General features: G+C 36.6%; 1 protein-coding gene across 2 annotated transcripts in view; it reads left to right on the plus strand.

Annotated features, from left to right (window-relative positions):
• The window catches only part of LOC149783553 (uncharacterized), an 85,813-nt gene that overhangs the window by 32,171 nt on the left and 34,036 nt on the right, over positions 1-19,606 (plus strand). For both annotated transcript variants that reach the window (XM_089931820.1, XM_089931819.1), the window contains exons 4-7: positions 8,518-8,628; positions 9,009-9,209; positions 13,092-13,379; positions 16,680-16,912. In XM_089931820.1, the coding sequence (XP_089787946.1) occupies positions 8,518-8,628; positions 9,009-9,209; positions 13,092-13,379; positions 16,680-16,912 (833 nt within the window). The remainder of the gene's footprint in view (positions 1-8,517; positions 8,629-9,008; positions 9,210-13,091; positions 13,380-16,679; positions 16,913-19,606) is intronic.

Consider the following 19,606-nt stretch of genomic DNA (forward strand, 5'->3'; position numbering starts at 1 on the left):
AGTTTATATGACTAAGAGAAATATATAAATATGCACGAGATGCTGAATCAGAAGGGTAAATTGTTATTAACTAATGTTTTGTCAAATAAATTTAAATATTATACATTTCTTCATTTAAGCGTATCTAAGGTTGGATATGCTTGTAGGCAAATAAGAAAACGGTGCAGGAGTGCTAGGGGCGATACGGAGCTAGCCATTTGGAGTGTATAGTTCGGAGTGGATGAATAGGACTGAAAAGCTCGGGGTGGACACATTGGAGCAGGGCATTTTGGAACGAACAGTTTGAGATCATAAGATTAACTAATTAGCTAATATGTATTAAATTTAATAGAAACGGTGTTTATAAACTCATAAGATTAACTAATTAGCTAATATGTATTAAATTTAATAGAAACGGTGTTTATAAACTCATAAGATTAACTAATTAGCTAATATGTATTAAATTTAATAGAAACGGTGTTTATAAACTAAACCTTTTATTACTGATAAAAGTGCTATGATATTCAAAGCCGTAATACCTATGTATTGTTTGAAAAAACCATTACTACCTCCAAATACAGATAACTAGTTCAATCATAAAACGTCATCTAACATGCAAGTACTGTTCAAGCAGAGAAGCTTACTGCCTAAGCTAATAAGTCTATACTTTGACTGCATTCTACTAAGTAGTCCAGTGACGAAAGATATTCGTAATCCATGAAGACAACTCGAAGTCAACAGTTTATTTTTCTGTATTTATTTTTCTGTAGCTGAGGAGCTTCGCCTGCAAGTGCCGTTGTACGTTGTTGTTGTTGTTGTTGTTGTTATAGGGTTTAACGCCATTTTTCAGCACAAGATAGGCTATACATGGCGGCCAGTATTAATGGTGGAGGAAGAACCCGGGAAAACGCCGGAAAGAACCACCGACCCACGAGAAACTACCGGCAAGCTTTCTCACATATCCACATTGGACGAGCCCGAGACTCGAACCCACGCAGACAGATGTGTGGCAGTGATCCGTGACGGAGACAGAGCTTGGAACCGCAGTGTGTCATCCTTCCACTGAGTTGATGGTGTGAGGAATTTCCGACTGAACATTTTTATAGCAATCCCATATCTCAACCGGAAATAGAACGACAACTCTGTCTCTACGACCTCGTTCTCTTGGAACGAAGTTATCTTCAAAGTAGTTGAGAAAAGGTTCAGCGTCTGGGAAAGAATGATGGTCGAAGCGTCTTCATGTAGGCGCAACTTATCGTGGTTGACAATGTACCAGCATCTGAAAGTACCTTACGAACTGGGAGTTGATCTTGTAGTTCGATGCAATACATATTTCTTGAATTATTCTCCAGATGCACTGACCAAACTCGTTTATTGCTGCACTCTGAAAATCGACGATGACTGTATGAGGATCCAAACGTGGTTCGATTTTTCGTAGTTTTGTAATTATGGGTTACTGCATTTGTATGGAAATAGATGAACGATTGTTTTTCCTGAGTGATACTGCACGACGTTTTAGTCTGAAGAAAAAAAAATGAGTTAATATTTTGCTCTATCAGTGCAGCGTCCTTTTTATTATAGACTGTATCGTTTTCTTACTAATAGCTTAATAAAAGGAATACACTACAAGAAATGAATTAAATGAATTTATACTGTATTTCAAAATAAATATAAAACGGCAGATTCATCAATACACATGAACAATTTTCATGCGCACATAGCACCCACCTTGGACGTTTAAATTTCGTCGTGCGCTCGACATTAGCTTAAAAATAAATCTCATTTTGGTCTACTTCAACTTGCAACTCATATTTTGAATAAATGCGCATTTAAAAAAACTCCTGCAGTTGGTCTGGATTTGTTTTTGTGTTGGTCCAGCTCAATTCTGACTCTGTTTATGATGGATTGGATTTATTACGTCTTTTCAGTACAGTAAGGACAATGTTATTTCAATTGAAACGTAGTCGAAAGTAAAGTACAATTTCGGTGTGGATCAGGTCTTATATGACACGGATGGTGTCATTCGGATTTTAGAAACAACTAAGAAAGTATATTTTGAGGAAATTCAAGATGCCTAAATGTAAGTATATTTATTACCATTCTTATTCCAAGCTAAAGAAAACATATGCCCTGTCACTTTCATGCTGTTGAAGGGACTCCAGCTATGACCTGTGCCATACAGTTTATGCCTTCTATCGGTAGCTTAACATTTTATCAAAACAGTTAAACGGGGAAACTAACAAAACAGCTGTTGTATGACAGTCCATTTATTCAGAGGAAATAATACATTTTTGTCGTCTTGGCCTACTTGCTCTGAAGCTTTTAGTTTCATACCAAAACCTTCAGTTGCATTTTTTTCTAGAATTTAGTATTTAGACTGACTAGGAAAATGGTACGTTTCTGATAGATATGAGATAGACCTTGACATAAATACGCTTTCTTTACTATTCGTATAGATCATTAAGAGCACTGGTCATAGTCTGAACCATTCTTTTTGCAAAAAGTTACGAATATGTCTCCTAAATAACTGTTTAAATGATCAGAGAGGTATTTTCAATTACCTTTTCTCTCACGTTTGCTGTTGAAATTGTGAATATCACGTTCATTCGTCTGCTTGTATGAAAGTTTCATTTGTGACACAGTTAAATCGTCCACATCGTTAACTTTTTCATCTCCACTTTCAAATGGACGAAACTTGCTTGCTTAGTTGAATTATAGAGGTGTTCGTCTGCAATAGACATGTACCTCTTCAATGGACGAAACAATTTGTTTAGTTCATCCATAAACAAATCTAATAAACCAAAAGCTAAAGCCTGTACCAAATGAGCGTACATTGTTTGTTAATAAAATACTTCCTAATACACTATACTATTTGTAGAAACCCGTTTCTTATGAAAAATATGGAAAAATACTGAACGATTCTGACCATATAAAGTTAACGGGAAAAAAATGAGCTTATAATAAGAAGCGCTATGCATGTCGATTAAAATTTTTGTTGTTAGCAAGGCAAAGATGCAAGGTATGTCAAACAATCGCGCAGACCATGAATTGCATACAATTTAGTAAATCCAGCAGGACTGACCTTGATCATACCATCTACAAACCAGAGTTCTCTGCCAGAAATTGAAGCAGAACAGGGGAAATCTACAACAATAGATATGAAAATATAAAAATACTACTTGCGACTATCACATTGATGACCAACATGCCGTGACCTAATTTCAGGTTGTGAACAAATAACATAACGACAGCATGACAAACAAAATAAATGCCATCTATAAGATTTGTTAAAGAAAATTTAGCCGGTATAGTTATGCACGGACGTTCTAGAGTAAAGATGTAAAGGGAATTGTGTAGCAGAATAATGGACAATAATTGTACAACTACTACAAATAATAATAAATGCAATTAATTAGGTAAATAGTATCCAAACATTTGTGTACGGGCGAAAACTGATTAATTTGTCTGTAAATTGTATAAGACTGCAAACTAAACGTTAGATATTTTAATTTAGGGAAAACTATCCATGCGTTTTCACATTTTAGTATACAATATCATTCTCTACGTGTGCGTTCTATGTCGGTCCACCCGAGTTTTGATTCCGCTGATAGAATCTCAATGGACTCGACTGAACGTCCTGTTGAGTTGGACTCGACTGAACGTCCTGTTGAGTTGGACTCGACTGAACGTCCTGTTGAGTTGGACTCGACTGAACGTCCTGTTGAGTTGTAGTAGCTGGCTTAAGAGTTAAATATTTTTGCGAATGTGCCTTCTTGGTTCGACATCCTAACTTTTGACTGATATTGTAGCTAAGTCCTTTTGTTGATCTTTAGAAAGATTTATTCTCAAGGATATGTTTGAAAATAAATCAACGCTTGTATTTGCAGAGGTATGGACCCTAATCTGTGGTCTTACCTGAAGTTACCTCGGCACGCAGAAGATGGTCTATGTATAGGTCGACAGTACGTAACCATAGGCACATTTTGAAATATACCCAACAGACGTTTGGATAATTCAATATGGCGCAAATGACATGTTTTAGGTTTGGGGCATTTGGTTGGAAAGCTACTACGAAAGGGACACGTTTGTTGGTTTTCTTGGCTAAACATGACAGGAGGACATCTCTATCGAGGAGTCTGTTTTAAATTAATAGTCTCAATGTAGTTGCTTCTGTATCCACTCATTTTAAGGTGTTTCTTGAACTGTCCGATATTCATTTCGTAACTAGCATTCCAAGATCATATGCATCTGGTACAAAAGCACATACCGTAAGGGATATAAATTATTACGTTTCGTGGGTGGAATCTGGTCACAAGTAGAACCTGGTGAGAGTCAGTAGGTTTAGAATATAGGTCAGTTTCTATTTTCCCAACCAGGATGGTATGGAAAATGAGACTGCATTTTGTGATGACTCCGACGTAAATTCATTCAGAGAATAGAAGCTATTCGCGAATTTATAAAAATGCAAAACAACAAACAAACAACCTACAATTGTCGCCCGTTTCTATCTATTTCCATCATATGTCATCAATGTATCTACACCAACGTAGAGGTATAAACTGTAACTCGTTGAAAAACTTTTATTCGAGTCTTCACATGACACCAATGATATACAAAGGTGCATGGTAGTGAGATTGCGGTCCCAATGATTTGCAGAAAGTTATGGTTGTTAACAACCTAATTGTTAAACTTTAGAACCCGTATTATCCGTTTGAGTAAATAGAATATTGGAGAGTAAGTATAAGGTCGACTAACTTGTTAATTTGAATTTATTTGGTTCTGATATATATATATATATATATATATATATATATATATATATATATATATATATATATATATATATATATCAGAACCTAAAATATATCTCGGTAGTCTCGCGAGCCGAGGAAGACAAGTTTTGCGATCCCATCTACGGTGGACGCGCATGTGTCGCCGGAGTCCAAATTCCGACGCACACAGGCGGTTGCAGGTGGGACATGGGACACCGGTGGTTGGGAAGGCTGGGATACAGATCTGTGACGTCTCTCACGAGCTTCAGCAAGATGCTGGCGGCGGTCAACCTCGAAGGTTGAACAGGCTTTTCTGGTCAGGGATCGCCAGTGGCTTCTGTTTGAGGCAGCGAGCTCGAGCTGGTGGGGTTGACAGTTTGTCCACTTGATGTGCATCTTGAGATTCTCGTTGTACCTCTTGTGAGGACGGCCTTGGTTTCGGTTGCCCTGGGCTAGCGCACCAAAGAACAGCTGCTCTGGGATTCTGTTTTGATCCATGCGGATGACATGGTCAGTCCATCATTGCTTGGCCTGAATTAGTTTCGATTCGATGTTTGTTGTGCTGGCTCCGTCGAGGACTTCCTGGTTGGTGATTCGGTCCTGCCACTTGATCTGCATAATGGATCTCAGGTAGCGCTGGTGGAATTGTTCCATGTGACCGATATGCCTTTGGCACACAGTCCACGTTTCACAGCCATACAAGAGAGACTTGAGGATAAATGCATTGTATATTTTCATCTTTGTTGACAGGCGTATGTCTTTGTGCTGCAAGACCTTGTTTCAGAGTCGTCTGAGTGCTTGACTGGCTTTTTGGATCCTCGCAATGAACTCTTTGTTCAAGGAACCATCACTGGATATTTGCTGCCAAGGTATTTGAAACTGTCCACATTCTTCAGCTGCGTGTCTCCAATAATAGGCAGGGTTGCGATGGGACAGTGTTTGGGGCTGGCTTGAAGAGGACTTCTTTGTTTCCTAGGCTAGTTGCGAGTCCAAGTAGGTTGAAGGCGTCAGAGAACCTGTCCACGATTGCCTGTACGTGGATCTCTTCATGGGCCATGAGGGTACAGTCATCTGCAGAGAGTGCTTCAGTGATGACTCTTTCTAGCGTTTTGGTTTTTGCAGCTAGGCGACAGAGATCAAATACTGATTCATCCAGGCGATATCTAATGTAGATACTAAGGTCAAGATCACGGACTGCATATAGCAGTACCTGTGTGAATAAGAGGTTGAAGAGTGGAGCGAGTACACATCCCTGTCTGACACCGTTAGATATGGTGAATTTCTCATTGGGTTCACCGTCTGAGAGACTCTCTCATGCCATCGTGAAAGAGCCTGGTGAGTTTGGTAAACTACTGAGGACACCCAAAATTCTTGAGTACTACCCACAGTACATCTATGTTGACTGTATCGAAAGCCTTTTTCAGGTCCACGAGGACAGCATACAGATTCATGTTCTACTCAAAGCACTTCTATTGGAATAGTCTAACTGCGAAGATCATGTCAACGGTGCTCCGGTCTGGGCGAAAACCACACTGAGATTCGGGGAGGTTATCTTCTGACACTGCCGCAATAAGCCTGTTGAGAATTCTGCGAGCAAGTATTTTGCAAGCTATGAAGAGCAAGGAGATCCCTCTGTAGTTACTGCAGTACGTGCCTTTATTCTTATAGAGGGTCACAATTGATGCGTCGCGAAGGTCGTCTGGCATCTTCTCTTCCGTCCAGATACTGATTAGCACATCGTGGAATGCCTCTGTTCACTGAAACCTTTGAACACCTCCGCTGGGATACCATCCGTTCAGGTGCCATCCTTTTAGGAACTGACTAAAGTGTTCTTTCCATCTGTCCTCAATGCCAGCATTGTCGTTTATTAGTGTACTGTCATCTGCTACAAGCAAGGCGGCGGAGATAGACTTGAAGAGCTGAAGACTGACTTGATGACGTTGTAGAACTCTTTGGAGTTGTTAGTGTCGGCATAGCGTTGCACTTCATCAGCTTTCCTTACCCATGGTCATGCATCTTGCGGATATATATATATATATATATATATATATATATATATATATATATATATATATATATATATATATAAGTAGATAAATCGTTAGGATGATAAACAGATTGTCATGACTCTGTGGTCTTATATTCAGTAACAGAGAGAAACATAGCCACGTTTTGGAAATTTCAAGAAATAATTTTTTTCCCTAGACTTCAAAGTGAAAATGTTGAAGGAACTTACAGAATTGATGATAAAATGCCAAATAATCCTAAAAGTTCTATCACAAGTAGAAAAGATACAGAATGTTCCGAATGATGTCATGAATATACTGATGTATCAATAACCTTGAATGCACTGATGTGTCAACAGTCAGGTTATAACACAGTGATATAATCCATAATGTCCTTCAATGAATTCACAATAATCCTAAGAAAAGGCTTTTAGTCCAAAATGTCTATGCGCACTTTATGATCCCAATGAATAATTTAATTAAACATTTCTTCTTAAATTATATCTGAACACAAGTAATAGTGATTCAACAAATACTTATATTAAAATAGGAATAAATACTTTTGATTATCAGTACCTTATATATAACTCAAAGGCACAATAAGACGACCAGAATTTGGGTTATTGTTCGCTTTCAGAATTTTGCCTTGGTCAAATAATCTTATTAATAAATATTATTTTAAAATACAACCCACAACCATGGACAAAAGTTAGCTATGTAATATCGTGTTTACATATGACCCTTACAATCTACGACCATGAACAAAAGTTATACATAAAATATAGATGTACATAACACATAGATATACACATTTGTTAGTGTCTGAAATTAAGAAAATAATCCACACAGTAGTAGCATAAGAAACAATACAGTTGTACGGATATTGCAATGCTACCCAAATGAAACACAAATGTTTCATTTTGTGCGTCCTAATCGATTGTGTACATACATATTTTTTTCTTTCCTTTGGTAAAAGATGAACAAGCAAGATCATCATGATAAAGATTTCCAGCGCTATCAAATATATACATTCAATCATATTTTTAATTATTCTTAATTTAAAGACTGACGACTCGCAACTAATGAGATCAGTGGAATATATATATATATATATATATATATATATATATATATATATATATATATATATATATATATATATATATATATATATATATATACATATATATATATACATATATATACATATATATACATATATATATATATATATACATATATATACATATATATATACATATAACGATATATACATATATATATATAGATATATATATATATATATATATATATATATATATATATATATATATATATATATATATATATATATATATATATATATATATATATACATATATATATATATATATATATATATATATATATATATATATATATATATATAGACATATATATACATATATATATATATATATATATATATATATAGACATATATATACATATATAGACATATATATATATATATAGACATATATATATATAGACATATATATATATATATACATACATATATATACATATATATATAGACATATATATACATACATATATATATATACATATATATATAGACATATATATACATACATATATATATATACATATATAAATAGACATATATATATATATATATATATATATATATATATATATATATATATATATATATATATATATATATATATATATATATATATATTCGTTCATTTTCAGGTGTCCGCCGTCTTGCCAGAAATGATGCTACTAAGAGACTTCTCGTTCGGATGGGGTGCTTGAGTCAGTTAGTTGAATTAGCCAAGTGTAAAACTGTTGAAGAGCAAAGAGGTAACTCTCTGTGATCTACATTGTTTTTTCTTGTTATGTTTTATGCTCTCCTTCGTGCAGTGTGCAACAAAAACGTTTCATGTTGAGCTGTTCATGCAGATTATAGCAAACTTACTGCTTATCTTATAACACCGTGTGACGATTGCCAACGTAACTTTCAGATCCCAATTGGACATTAAAGACGGTATAATTCCATTAAAATAGTTTCTCAAACGATCATTATCTGAAAGTCACTCTTTATTGAACACTCAGCAAATATTTTGTATTTCAAGATAAATTCATAAATTACTTATTAAGACCTCTTTGCATCCATGCTAAGGACTATAGAATCAATGTGTATCCCTGATGATCTTCTTTTATTGTTCTGTATAATTACATAGAGGCTGTTGGTGCAATTTTGGTTCTGGCATTCAGCAAACGCAACCGAAGAAAAATGCTGGAGAAAACCGAATTACGAATCATCGAGCTGCTTGTAAAATTAAAAGAACAATCCAAGGATGAGGAGACTAGAGAGGATGCTGACAGCACTCTGTGGATATTCAGAAAAAAACTTAAGAAGCATAAGAAATATAAAGATATAGGTATATATGAAAAATGAAGGTAAAGACACTGGTTTCATTAACAAGTACACTCAGATTAAATTAAATATATCCTCATAATATACTAAAATATCAAAATTTGCTTGAAGTTTCCTCGTATATTTACTTTCTTTATTTACTCTTAAATTTATATTACATCCCTTGTCAGCTTTTACAAAATTAATATGTGAAAATGTTACAGAAATGTTGTCTCTTGCCTAGAAAAGCAAAGCTCTTTTTAATTGAATGAATCGGTTCAACAAGTTCATTATTTCTATAGTGAAGATTTTGCTACATACTCCAAATTAATAGGAACATAAGAAGTTTCCAGGGGAAAATGACCAAACTAACATGTCCAAATTACTTCCCGACACAGATGCACTTATCGTCAAAATTATTATTTCTTTTTTTGTTAAAATTATGCCTTAAGACACAAATGGACCAGTAATACGATACTTAGGTTGACGCATGAACATCAGACTAAGTGCTTAAAAGATCTTGAATGACATAGTTTGCAGCTCATGTTCATTAAAGCGGAGTAAAGACATGTTGATTGCAGCACCTGTAGTTCGTAGATAATATGGTTAATGTGCGTAATCTTTGAGGAAAGATAAAGAAATATTGTTATTTTCTCTTTTGGGATTGCAAGGATTAACGAATTACTAATTGAAATGTTAGTAATCTGACATATATAACTAGCAATGGCAACGATACCAGCAATTAAAATTTGCATCAAGATTAAAGGATGCTTTACCTGCTAATGAAGGATATGGAAATTCAACCCGTGGAGAGAAGATATAAGAATTCGATTCGAGTAGGCAAAGATAGGGGAATCCGAACCGAAGGGTTTAGAGTTGTTCTAAGAAACTGAAATTAGAGCAAATATCTTTATTAGAGGGTAAAGAAAAACTTCTGTTTTTGAATGTAGTTTATTTATTGCAGGAAAAAGTTGTAAGGTAGTGGTGTGGCCCAACAGTACATTTCATGTTACTAACTCACGGTGCAGCAATGTTTTTTCTTCTTCTGGATTCAGTGGAGCTTTGGTTGGATACAACATGTTGGCTGTCACATTCGGTGTTTTTGTTGTAGTTTGGTAACCGCAAGTTTTCAGCACATCTTAGGCTATAAATAGTGTCCAGTATACCTGAAGTATAAAGAACCCGGGTAAACGTCGTCAAGAAACACTGACGCACGGCCGTAGAAACAGCCATGTAAAGTTTCGCAAACGTAACCGTTTTTCTGTTTTATTTGTTTGTCTTGTCTATATTGTGTATTTGCCTTTGAAAAAGACTCTTTAAAGGGTCGAAAGCTCTCGGGCTTGCTAAATAATTGTTTTGCACTGTTCGTTGTCAGTTTATTCCATTTATCTTAATCAAACTCTGACAAACGTGATCCCTTCCTGGATCCAGTGCACTTGAAAGGATTGTTATTCGCCATATGATTTGTATTCTTATATATGTATATATGGCTCAGCTTCTTTTCTTCTAGCGCTCAAGGTAATGTGCGGACCCTTTATAGCTGTCATTCTATGATTTCCCCTTGAATAAATACCTAAAACAGTCCGCTAATACTGAGACACTATCTAAACCTGATAAAAAAGAGAAAAGAGTGTGCCCTGTTGCTGCGTCTTTAATATCGGTAGCCTCTCCCACACCTACTACTTTTTTGCGTTCATGTTTATTGAGATGTTACGTCACTAAGCCAGACTGAGGTATCAATCGTGTCAACGTATGTTTTGGTACTAGTATCTTTTAAATTTCCAGACCCCTCGTACTTACAATTATGTACGTACATCAAACACTATGTCTCATGCTGAGCTCTATGTCTCACGGACATTGATACTGATATCTGATTTTGTTGTATATCCTGAGGATCGGTGAACTCTTCCCTATCCGCGACATTATATAATTCATACATAATGCACCTTGAATGGGTGTTGTTGAATCCACGCTCTCCTGGTTATTAGCAGTATGGTCAACTTATGATTTTTTAGCTGTACCTTGAGGGTATAATACGTCTGCTATGGATGCAAATTTCTGTTTTACCTATATCCAAGGAACCAGTTATATTATCAATATTCTTGAAGATCTGTCTCTCAATTTTATATGTTGTATAATGTTTTAAGGTTTTGGCTGCACATTATGTGTACTATATTCTCAATTCATAGCGGCAGCCTAGGCCGTGATTCCATTTGCCACCAATGTTTGGTCACCCATCATGGTATCACCAAGTTTGGCCCCAGGAATTCGACTTGATCATCAACATACCTTGTGTGTCCCAATACATTATGCAAGAGAACAGGGCAGATGGAATTGAAGTTGGGAAATATTGATACAAGAAGTTAAAACTACTCGAAGTTGCCATTTCGCCTAAGTGCACAATTGTGGTGTCAATTTGTTCTTTCTAATCCACGTCCCTGTCGTTGGCGAACTTCTAGCTTGTCGGCGTACTTCCTTGCGTCCGCGACATGGTGATCAATGAATCGCTTTGTAGGAACATTTTCTGGTCGAATGGGTTGCAGAAGGCCCTCATAGAGGCCTCCTGCGCCTTCGATCTGTCCAACCCTTGCTACTGTCTCGCATCGTACTGTCGGACTGAAAAAATATGAGGTTGCCTGGCGCCTCCACTCTATCCTGGCGGTTGAGCAGCGCAAAGAGGTCCTCGTTGGAGCTGTTCACGTCACATATATTGTTGGTAAATACAACGATATTGTATGCATCTGCCGACGTGGATGTTGTAGGCCTGTCTCGTCCATTTTGCTGCAGCCCGAAGATGGCTACTAGTATGGTTATATTCCCCGGACCTCGGTTATCAATTGAATGCATTTAGAACCTTAGTAGGCGCAGATTGCACAATCAGCTTTTGCCCGTACAAGGAGGGTCTAGTAGCTGAGTTTCCGCAATAAACCATATGAGTCGAAGTAGAGCAGGCGGCCAGGAGTTTCCAGGAACCTAATCCATTGAGTCAAGTGGTTCAGCAAGGTCTCACCAAGGTGTCAAAGTTAACCATGCCTGCTTTGTACCCTCATCGCCCAGCCAGCCACTTCAACCCATCATACATGTATGCGCATGTGAAGTGCGCCAGGTGCTTGGTGAGTTGATGCAGGTCCTAGTTGAAAATTGCCTGCAATTTCGCAGCGCTCATACGAGTCGTAAGTCATCTTTTAACCTGTGAATGAGTTTAACTTCCAAAGCCTTTTGTCTCTAAATAGGCAGATTGTTGTTAGTCGCTTGCAGCCCATTTCGCTACTCAACTCGCAGTTCTTGCTCCCATGACCATTAAAAATATCTGATAAACACACAATCTCTATCATTTCGCTGCTCGAGGTTGGCTATCACCTCCCACTATGACTGTCAAACCCTTTCACTACCCCACTTGAAAGCAGCTCTTGCTTCCTCCTATGTGACCACCATCATCATATTCCCCACCCAAAGGCCCCAGGGAAAATATTGCTGCTCCGATACGTATTAAAGAGTGATTCAAGGTTGTTCCAAAACACTATCTTACAACTGCTGGAAAATATACAAATTTGTTAATTAAGCTTTGCGATCTACTAAATGATATTTGTCTACGCTCAGAACTACTTCTACATCACTAAAAGTTGTGCGCATACGGAGCTCTAAGTACAGTGGTATATATATGACATCTAGTGAGTAAGTGATAGAAGAAACGTTATGAAAATGACGTCACAGTGACATTTAGTACACAATAATATAAATATTAATACCAGTGGTACATGACGCTATGTGGCGCACACGCTTTTATGTACACTTAAAAGATAAGAGGTTTAATTGGTTAATGGAAATCTGAGGCTTTGAACTGCTTATAACAACAAGGCAATTCTCAAGTCCAACAGTATATGTGCTTGCATTATATCATTTTCAGCTAATTCGTATATAAAGAAGGACATAGCTGGTTCCACTGAAGAAGACAGAACTGAAAACGTATTAAGAGAAACGAAAAACCATGTCATGATCAGCTATAACTGGGGACATCAGAAAGAAGTGAAAAAAATTCGCAAAATACTGAAGCAGAAAGGCTTCCCAGTGTGGATTGATATAAAAAACATGGGCGGTACCACACTCCAAGACATGGCTGAGGCAGTAGAGAATGCTCGTGTCGTCCTTTTATGCTATTCAAGAAAGTACAAGGACAGTCCAAACTGCAGAGCTGGTTATTTAAACTTACAATCATTTATAAATTCAATATAATGTGTATTTGATCTTCCCAAATTATTTGGAGAAATAAGATATGATTACTCGTTTGATACACAGCGCTATAATCGATCATTTACACTGTACTTTAATATAGATTTCAGACACAAATCCGTACAATAATATCAATTGAAGACACACAATGGTACATCAGTATTAACTGAAGGCACAAAAAAGTACACTAATATCAAGCTGCACTTGTCTTGTTAATCATTTTTATAGCTCTTTCAGGATCAGTAAGATCCAGATCTACCGGAAGCAACTTGTCGCATAAAATATCTTCCAAACCTTTAGATAGTGATAATGTTTTATGTTTCGTTTTTTGCTTGGTTCAATGTTTTTCTTTTTTTGTAGGGATGCACTGAGTTTTCTTCCCAGATTTATCTCATATTATTGCCGACTAAAATTCTGCTATGTTCGGGTAACTGTGTCAATATTTGAGGCATTGATTATAATAATGGAATCAACCTTCATAGATCTGGTTGGATGGCAAAGTTGTACAGAAGCCCGGTCGCAGAACACTTCTCCTCCCCTAGCCACACTTTCAGTGATATAATACTTATTGCAATTGCTCACATCCCCAAATGGAATCCCCAAACCAGGAAAGAAAAGAATCTTGCTGGATACGCCGCTTCAGAACATTGAAACCAAGCGGTTTAAACAAACAAGACTAGAAAAAGACAACCATGCACACATACAGTTATCTTTTACAGCAGACACATTTTCTTTTAAATAATTATCTAAATTCGCTTAATAGCCTATGACTACTATAATAACCTGCATTTACATAAATTTACATAAAATAACAGATGTCGTTATGGCTCATCAATTTCTAGGTCAATACAAATATTTCCCAGTATCAGGAACAAGCTGAAATAAACTAGTTGACACATAACATAGTTAAAAGTTGAATTCCTGTAGAAACAGCCATGTAAAATTTCGTAAACATAACCACTTTTTCTCTTTTATTTGTTTGTCTTGTCTATGTTTTGCATTTGCCTTTGAAAAAGACTCATTAAGGAGTCGATAGCGATCAGCTAGCTAGATAGCTAGATACTAGTTTCGCACTGTTCACTATTTCTTGTCAGTTTATTGCACACACACACACACACACACACACACACATATATATATATATATATATATATATATATATATATATATATATATATATATATATATATATACACACTTTTATATAATGCTTAATCACATGACTGCAATGAAATCGTTCTTGTGGACAGAATGAAAACAAAAATTATGAGATATTGTTTACGAGGCTTGATGGAACAAATTTGTCTTCAAAGATGGTTGGGTTATAAAAAAAAACAGTAAAAAACACAAATTTGATTAGTTATTTCCAATGTGTCAAAATAAATATTCTGTCATATTGTGGAACAGATAAACATTATCGATAACTTTGAAAGATGTTCATATCCAGATAAACATCGTCAATCTTGAGAGCTATATTGTTAAAACTGATTTATAAATAAGGTAAAAATCACGCATTTGATGTGTGTAATTAGGAAACTTTGCATTCTTCTAAATGTACAATGAAACTAAGTGATCTAGTAACTTTTGCAAGATGTTTTCATTTATTCAAGGAAAAAGATATAATTCGCGATAAATGAAGTTACCTGTAAAGCGCATTAGTGTATGAACCATCTCTTCTTTAACAACCACTGGAAAACTCTAACATGTACCTGACATAACATATACGGTTCAGAGGATTAAACAAACGTTGCAAATTGTTGGTTTCCTGTTATTGTTGAGTTGCCAGCCTGGATTTTGATTACGCACAGCCACACTTGTTGAAGCATTACATATTTACCGACTGCTATCCTGTCATTTCCAGTGAATGGAAAGATCAGTATTTAAGACATCTTTACTACAATACTGAACCACGATTGCTGGCACAAATGTAAGTTAACTGTTTAAGCAAACGTTTAGGACGAAATAAAAAGATTAAAATAATTGTGGATTAAACCCTCTACCTACGCGTTCAACATGCAAGGTAAATCAAGTACGGAAATCTGCATTAACGATTAAGTTCCAGAGAATTAAGCAGAAGGGATTAGACGTATAAGATTTATTAATTCTAATTTATTATGACCCTTATCCCTGCTAATATGATGTCTCATATTTCCTACATCGTCGCTGTTTATTTTAGTTGTCCGACAAGGGCTTTGGACACGGAGCTGAAACTTAATATAAGAACATTAAAAATACGCCTGATTGAATCAAAATTATTGCATGTTAGAAACGGTAATTTATTCATTCGCGATTACGTGAAATGTGATCATATTGTGCCACATCTTTACATTGTCATAGTTTTCAATGTAATATGTATATCTGTATTTTGTTTAACTTTTGGTACGTGACTGTATCTATGCTGCATGTCACGTTTAGCAAAAGGATTGCATAGGAGATGTAAATATATGTTTAATAATAAACCTCTTTACGGAGTTGGGGTTATTTCCCGTTGGATAGGTATGCCAAGTGGATTCTACAATATGGTTATATATGGAGAAATGTCACGTAGTTAGTAGGAGAAAATTGCGGTTTGGGACCGTATGCATGTATGTAAGGAGAGAACTGAGCTTTTCATTTGTTCTTATTTCTTTTTTGGATTGGTATTTAGTATAGTTTCTTTTAATATCATTCTGCTGATGCGTTTAATGTTGTGTGTAGATACAATTTGAGAGGAGGCATCTGTTGTAATAATTCACTGGAATCAGATAATGCTTATCAGGCAAAAATATTATGTTGGGACTATTGGGAAATTAATCAAAATATTTCTGAATAATACCATTGCGATACATCTGTACTGTTATCACACAAGTACATTCGAAGGTCTGGAATTCATTCCGAACATTCGATTCTTTTGGACTTGTGTAAAACATTTTGGGAAATATGAAATTCATTCATAATACTGTACTGCCTCTTAAAGTTTCATTTGATAAACTTTGACATTAAAATCTTGTGTTAAGTTTAACAAAACTCGTTAGTTTTACTTGTTTCTGTTATTTAATTTATGACCATTGTCTGGTGAGAGATGGGCAATACATTTTTGTTGCGGATGTGTGTATGTGAGATTTTATTTTCACATATTCTTGTACTCACTCAATTAGGATTCGTACTTCATTAATATTAGAAATATACATGCTTTCAAGGATACGATCGTGAAATAAGTGACTATATATAACCTCAAGTTAATACAAATAAATATGTTTGAATAAAGAGAGTATGTACTTTTCAGAAGCTGAATATGCTTTTGAAGAAAGAAAGGAAATAATTCCACTAAGGATGGACGGAGATTACAAACGGGATGGATGGCTTGCAATGGTGATCACTGGAAGAAAATTTATTGACTTCAGTGGAAAATATCCCTTTCACGAAAAAATCGATGAACTCTGTCAACGGTTGGGTTCAATCTTTAGAAAAGACAATTCCCAAACAACAGAAGGCCGAAAACCCGCTAACGTAGAACAGGTAAGGTTCCAGTGGAATCATCAAAATCTTAGCTATTAATATCGGGGGCGCAACTTGAGAAAAAATGGTTATAATTCTTTATATATTCAAAATAAAGCGTTAGGTAATCTTTATAGTTTCTTAAGAACTGCATGTACTCAGCTATATGTCGGATCCAACTGCAAATATCATAGGCTTTGATCTGCCGTCCTATAATGAGCTGGCAGATCATAGTAAAAGTTCTTTGTTCTACTTATTATTCCAAGTACAAACTGCACAGACCCAGATATGCAGGCACATTATGCGCTGGTAGTTATTAGTAGTTAAAAGGGACGATATATTAACAATGGGAAAATACATTACAGACACCACCACCCTTGGGACCATATAGCGACAAGACTTTTCAGATCACACTGGGCAATTCTAGCGACAAGGGGAATCGAACATGGGGAATATTGGGACTGTACAGCGACATGGGAAAGTGGGGTTGTTGTATGTATTGTATTGTTGAAGACAATGAATTGGGATGCACCGGCCGTGGAGACGATAAGCGATGGCATAGCAGTGGCTACCAAAGTCAACACAGGCCTACTTCCAGAAGAGACGGATTTTAATCGGGATTAAGTCGATTTTCTCTCTTCTTCGCAAGAATTTGTTCCGATACGAGTACCTTCACCACCTTCTCCTTCCTTACCGAGCGTAGAGGATTTTAAACAGAGACAGAAAGATGATTTGAGGAAATTTTACAGCAGCAGAAAGAAACAGAACAAGGTTTTCTTCTTCAATATCATCAGTGAGAAGGAGAAGAGGCAAGAAGAAGGAAACGACAGGAAGAAGAAGAAGAAGCAGCAAAGAAGAAACAAGGTCTAGGAGAGAAGGAGGACAATGAAAGTCAAACGGTGACGGTACACTTAGTCATTTTGGCAGAGTTAAGGAGTCTGAAACAAATGCATCAGACTTCTGTATTATGACCCAAGAGAAAAAGACCTTCTCAAGCCAAACAATCCAACCCTGTTATTACGCCTGAGATACCCAACCTAGTCATTTCTACCAAATTCATCATCGACAGGAGCAGGTCCAGAAGTAGGCCTTGGCCGTGGCAAAGGTTTAAGGAAGATAACGCTGATTACGTCCCGTTCCTGAATTTGTTTATTTTTTTTAAATTACACCCAACGGTTTTTTTCAGAGCACCAACCTCTCTCGAAAAGATATAGTATTTCGATTGCCAAAATCAATTTAAACACAAAATCCCTTTTTACCCCATGATGGATATGTTTGAATACATGAGTGTAGTTACTTTTTCTAAACATCAAAACCAAGCAAAGCAAGAGACACTAACGTTTTCTGTCTGGTCTATTCTGGTACTAATATACAATCCAATATCACAACACAATACAACTTTTAAAAAGTTCATGAGCTTCTTCTCGGCCTTAGTTCACTCTCCTTTTAAATTTTTTCACTTTTACGGGTGTTTGCTCCTCTTCTTCCTAACTTTCGTCTGGTTTTCTTTTCTTCTCTTTTTTCTTTTACTGGACGTGTCTGATTTCTTCCTTTGGGGACAGTACCGCTTCTTCTCCCTGTTCTGAACTTTTCTCTTCCTCTTGTTCCTGTTGTTTCTAAGGGCATTCTGAAGACCAATGTCTTTTCTCTTTACAGTGATAACAGGTAACTTGACTTTTGTCTCTTCTCTGACACCTGTTTTGCTTTTTTCACGGTCTGCACATGTTGCATACTAAGGTCGTTTCTTCTTACAGATATAGCAATTATCTTGACCTTTATCTCAAAATGAGGGGGAGTAGTCCGTCGGCTTGTCTGAAGATAACTTTCGTACGATACCTCGCAAAGCTCTGATCAGAGGTTTGATCTGTGTTGGCTATTCCTTCGTCCTGGTCGGCTTGAGAGTGAAATGAATACTTGAAGGGGCGACACTGACCCTTTATATATGGAAGACACTAGTCTTACATAAATATATAAGGGACCCATTGCGTTTAAAATGTAGTCATTTGACGTTTTGCAGTCAAGATGAAACAATCGCATCATTTCGTGGAGAAAGGAAAAAATATGAGACAGAAACGAGATTTATCGCATCGCACAGAAGCTGAGTCTTGGCTCAACTTCATGCCTGCGAGTTTGAAGATGACATGAGTGAGCAAGAATCCAGACCCGGAGAGTCTAAACCCAGCCAAAGTCCACCACAGTCACCAGTAAACCCTGAACAATACTACCACATTCGAGAGAAAAAAGCGCTCCTCTAGAAAATGTAGAGCCCGGCGTAGACATTCAGTGTGAAGTTTAAAGATTTCAGTTCCAACGTACCGTTGGAGGAAGCAGAAGAGTTCATCACCGAGGTGTGGGATTCTCTGTTCCCCACACTGAAACGACTTTCTGGTCAAAGAAGTCGATCGCTTGAGACTTTCCATTCATCACGACAGTTTGAAGTCCCCGTTTGGATCGAGTTTAGCAGCCCGTCAGAACTGTCACCTTCCAAAGTTATCGACAAGATTCAACGAGTGCAACAATCCAACGACAAGTTTCACATCACCGATGCAAAAGAGACACTATTCATGACCTACGTGTTTCTTCTGCCATGGAACCGGATATGTCTTTTCTCCACGGAACCGGATAACGCAGAAAAGTGTTATTCTTAGACGACCTTCGTAGCACCAAAACGAGCCTTGTCCAAATTAACAATCCTCAAGACCAGATGCGATTTGT

The sequence above is a fragment of the Sinohyriopsis cumingii genome, chromosome 14 (assembly GCF_028554795.1).
Source record: "Sinohyriopsis cumingii isolate HCF-2022 chromosome 14, ASM2855479v2, whole genome shotgun sequence".
In the NCBI taxonomy this organism is placed as follows: Eukaryota; Metazoa; Mollusca; class Bivalvia; order Unionida; family Unionidae; genus Sinohyriopsis; species Sinohyriopsis cumingii.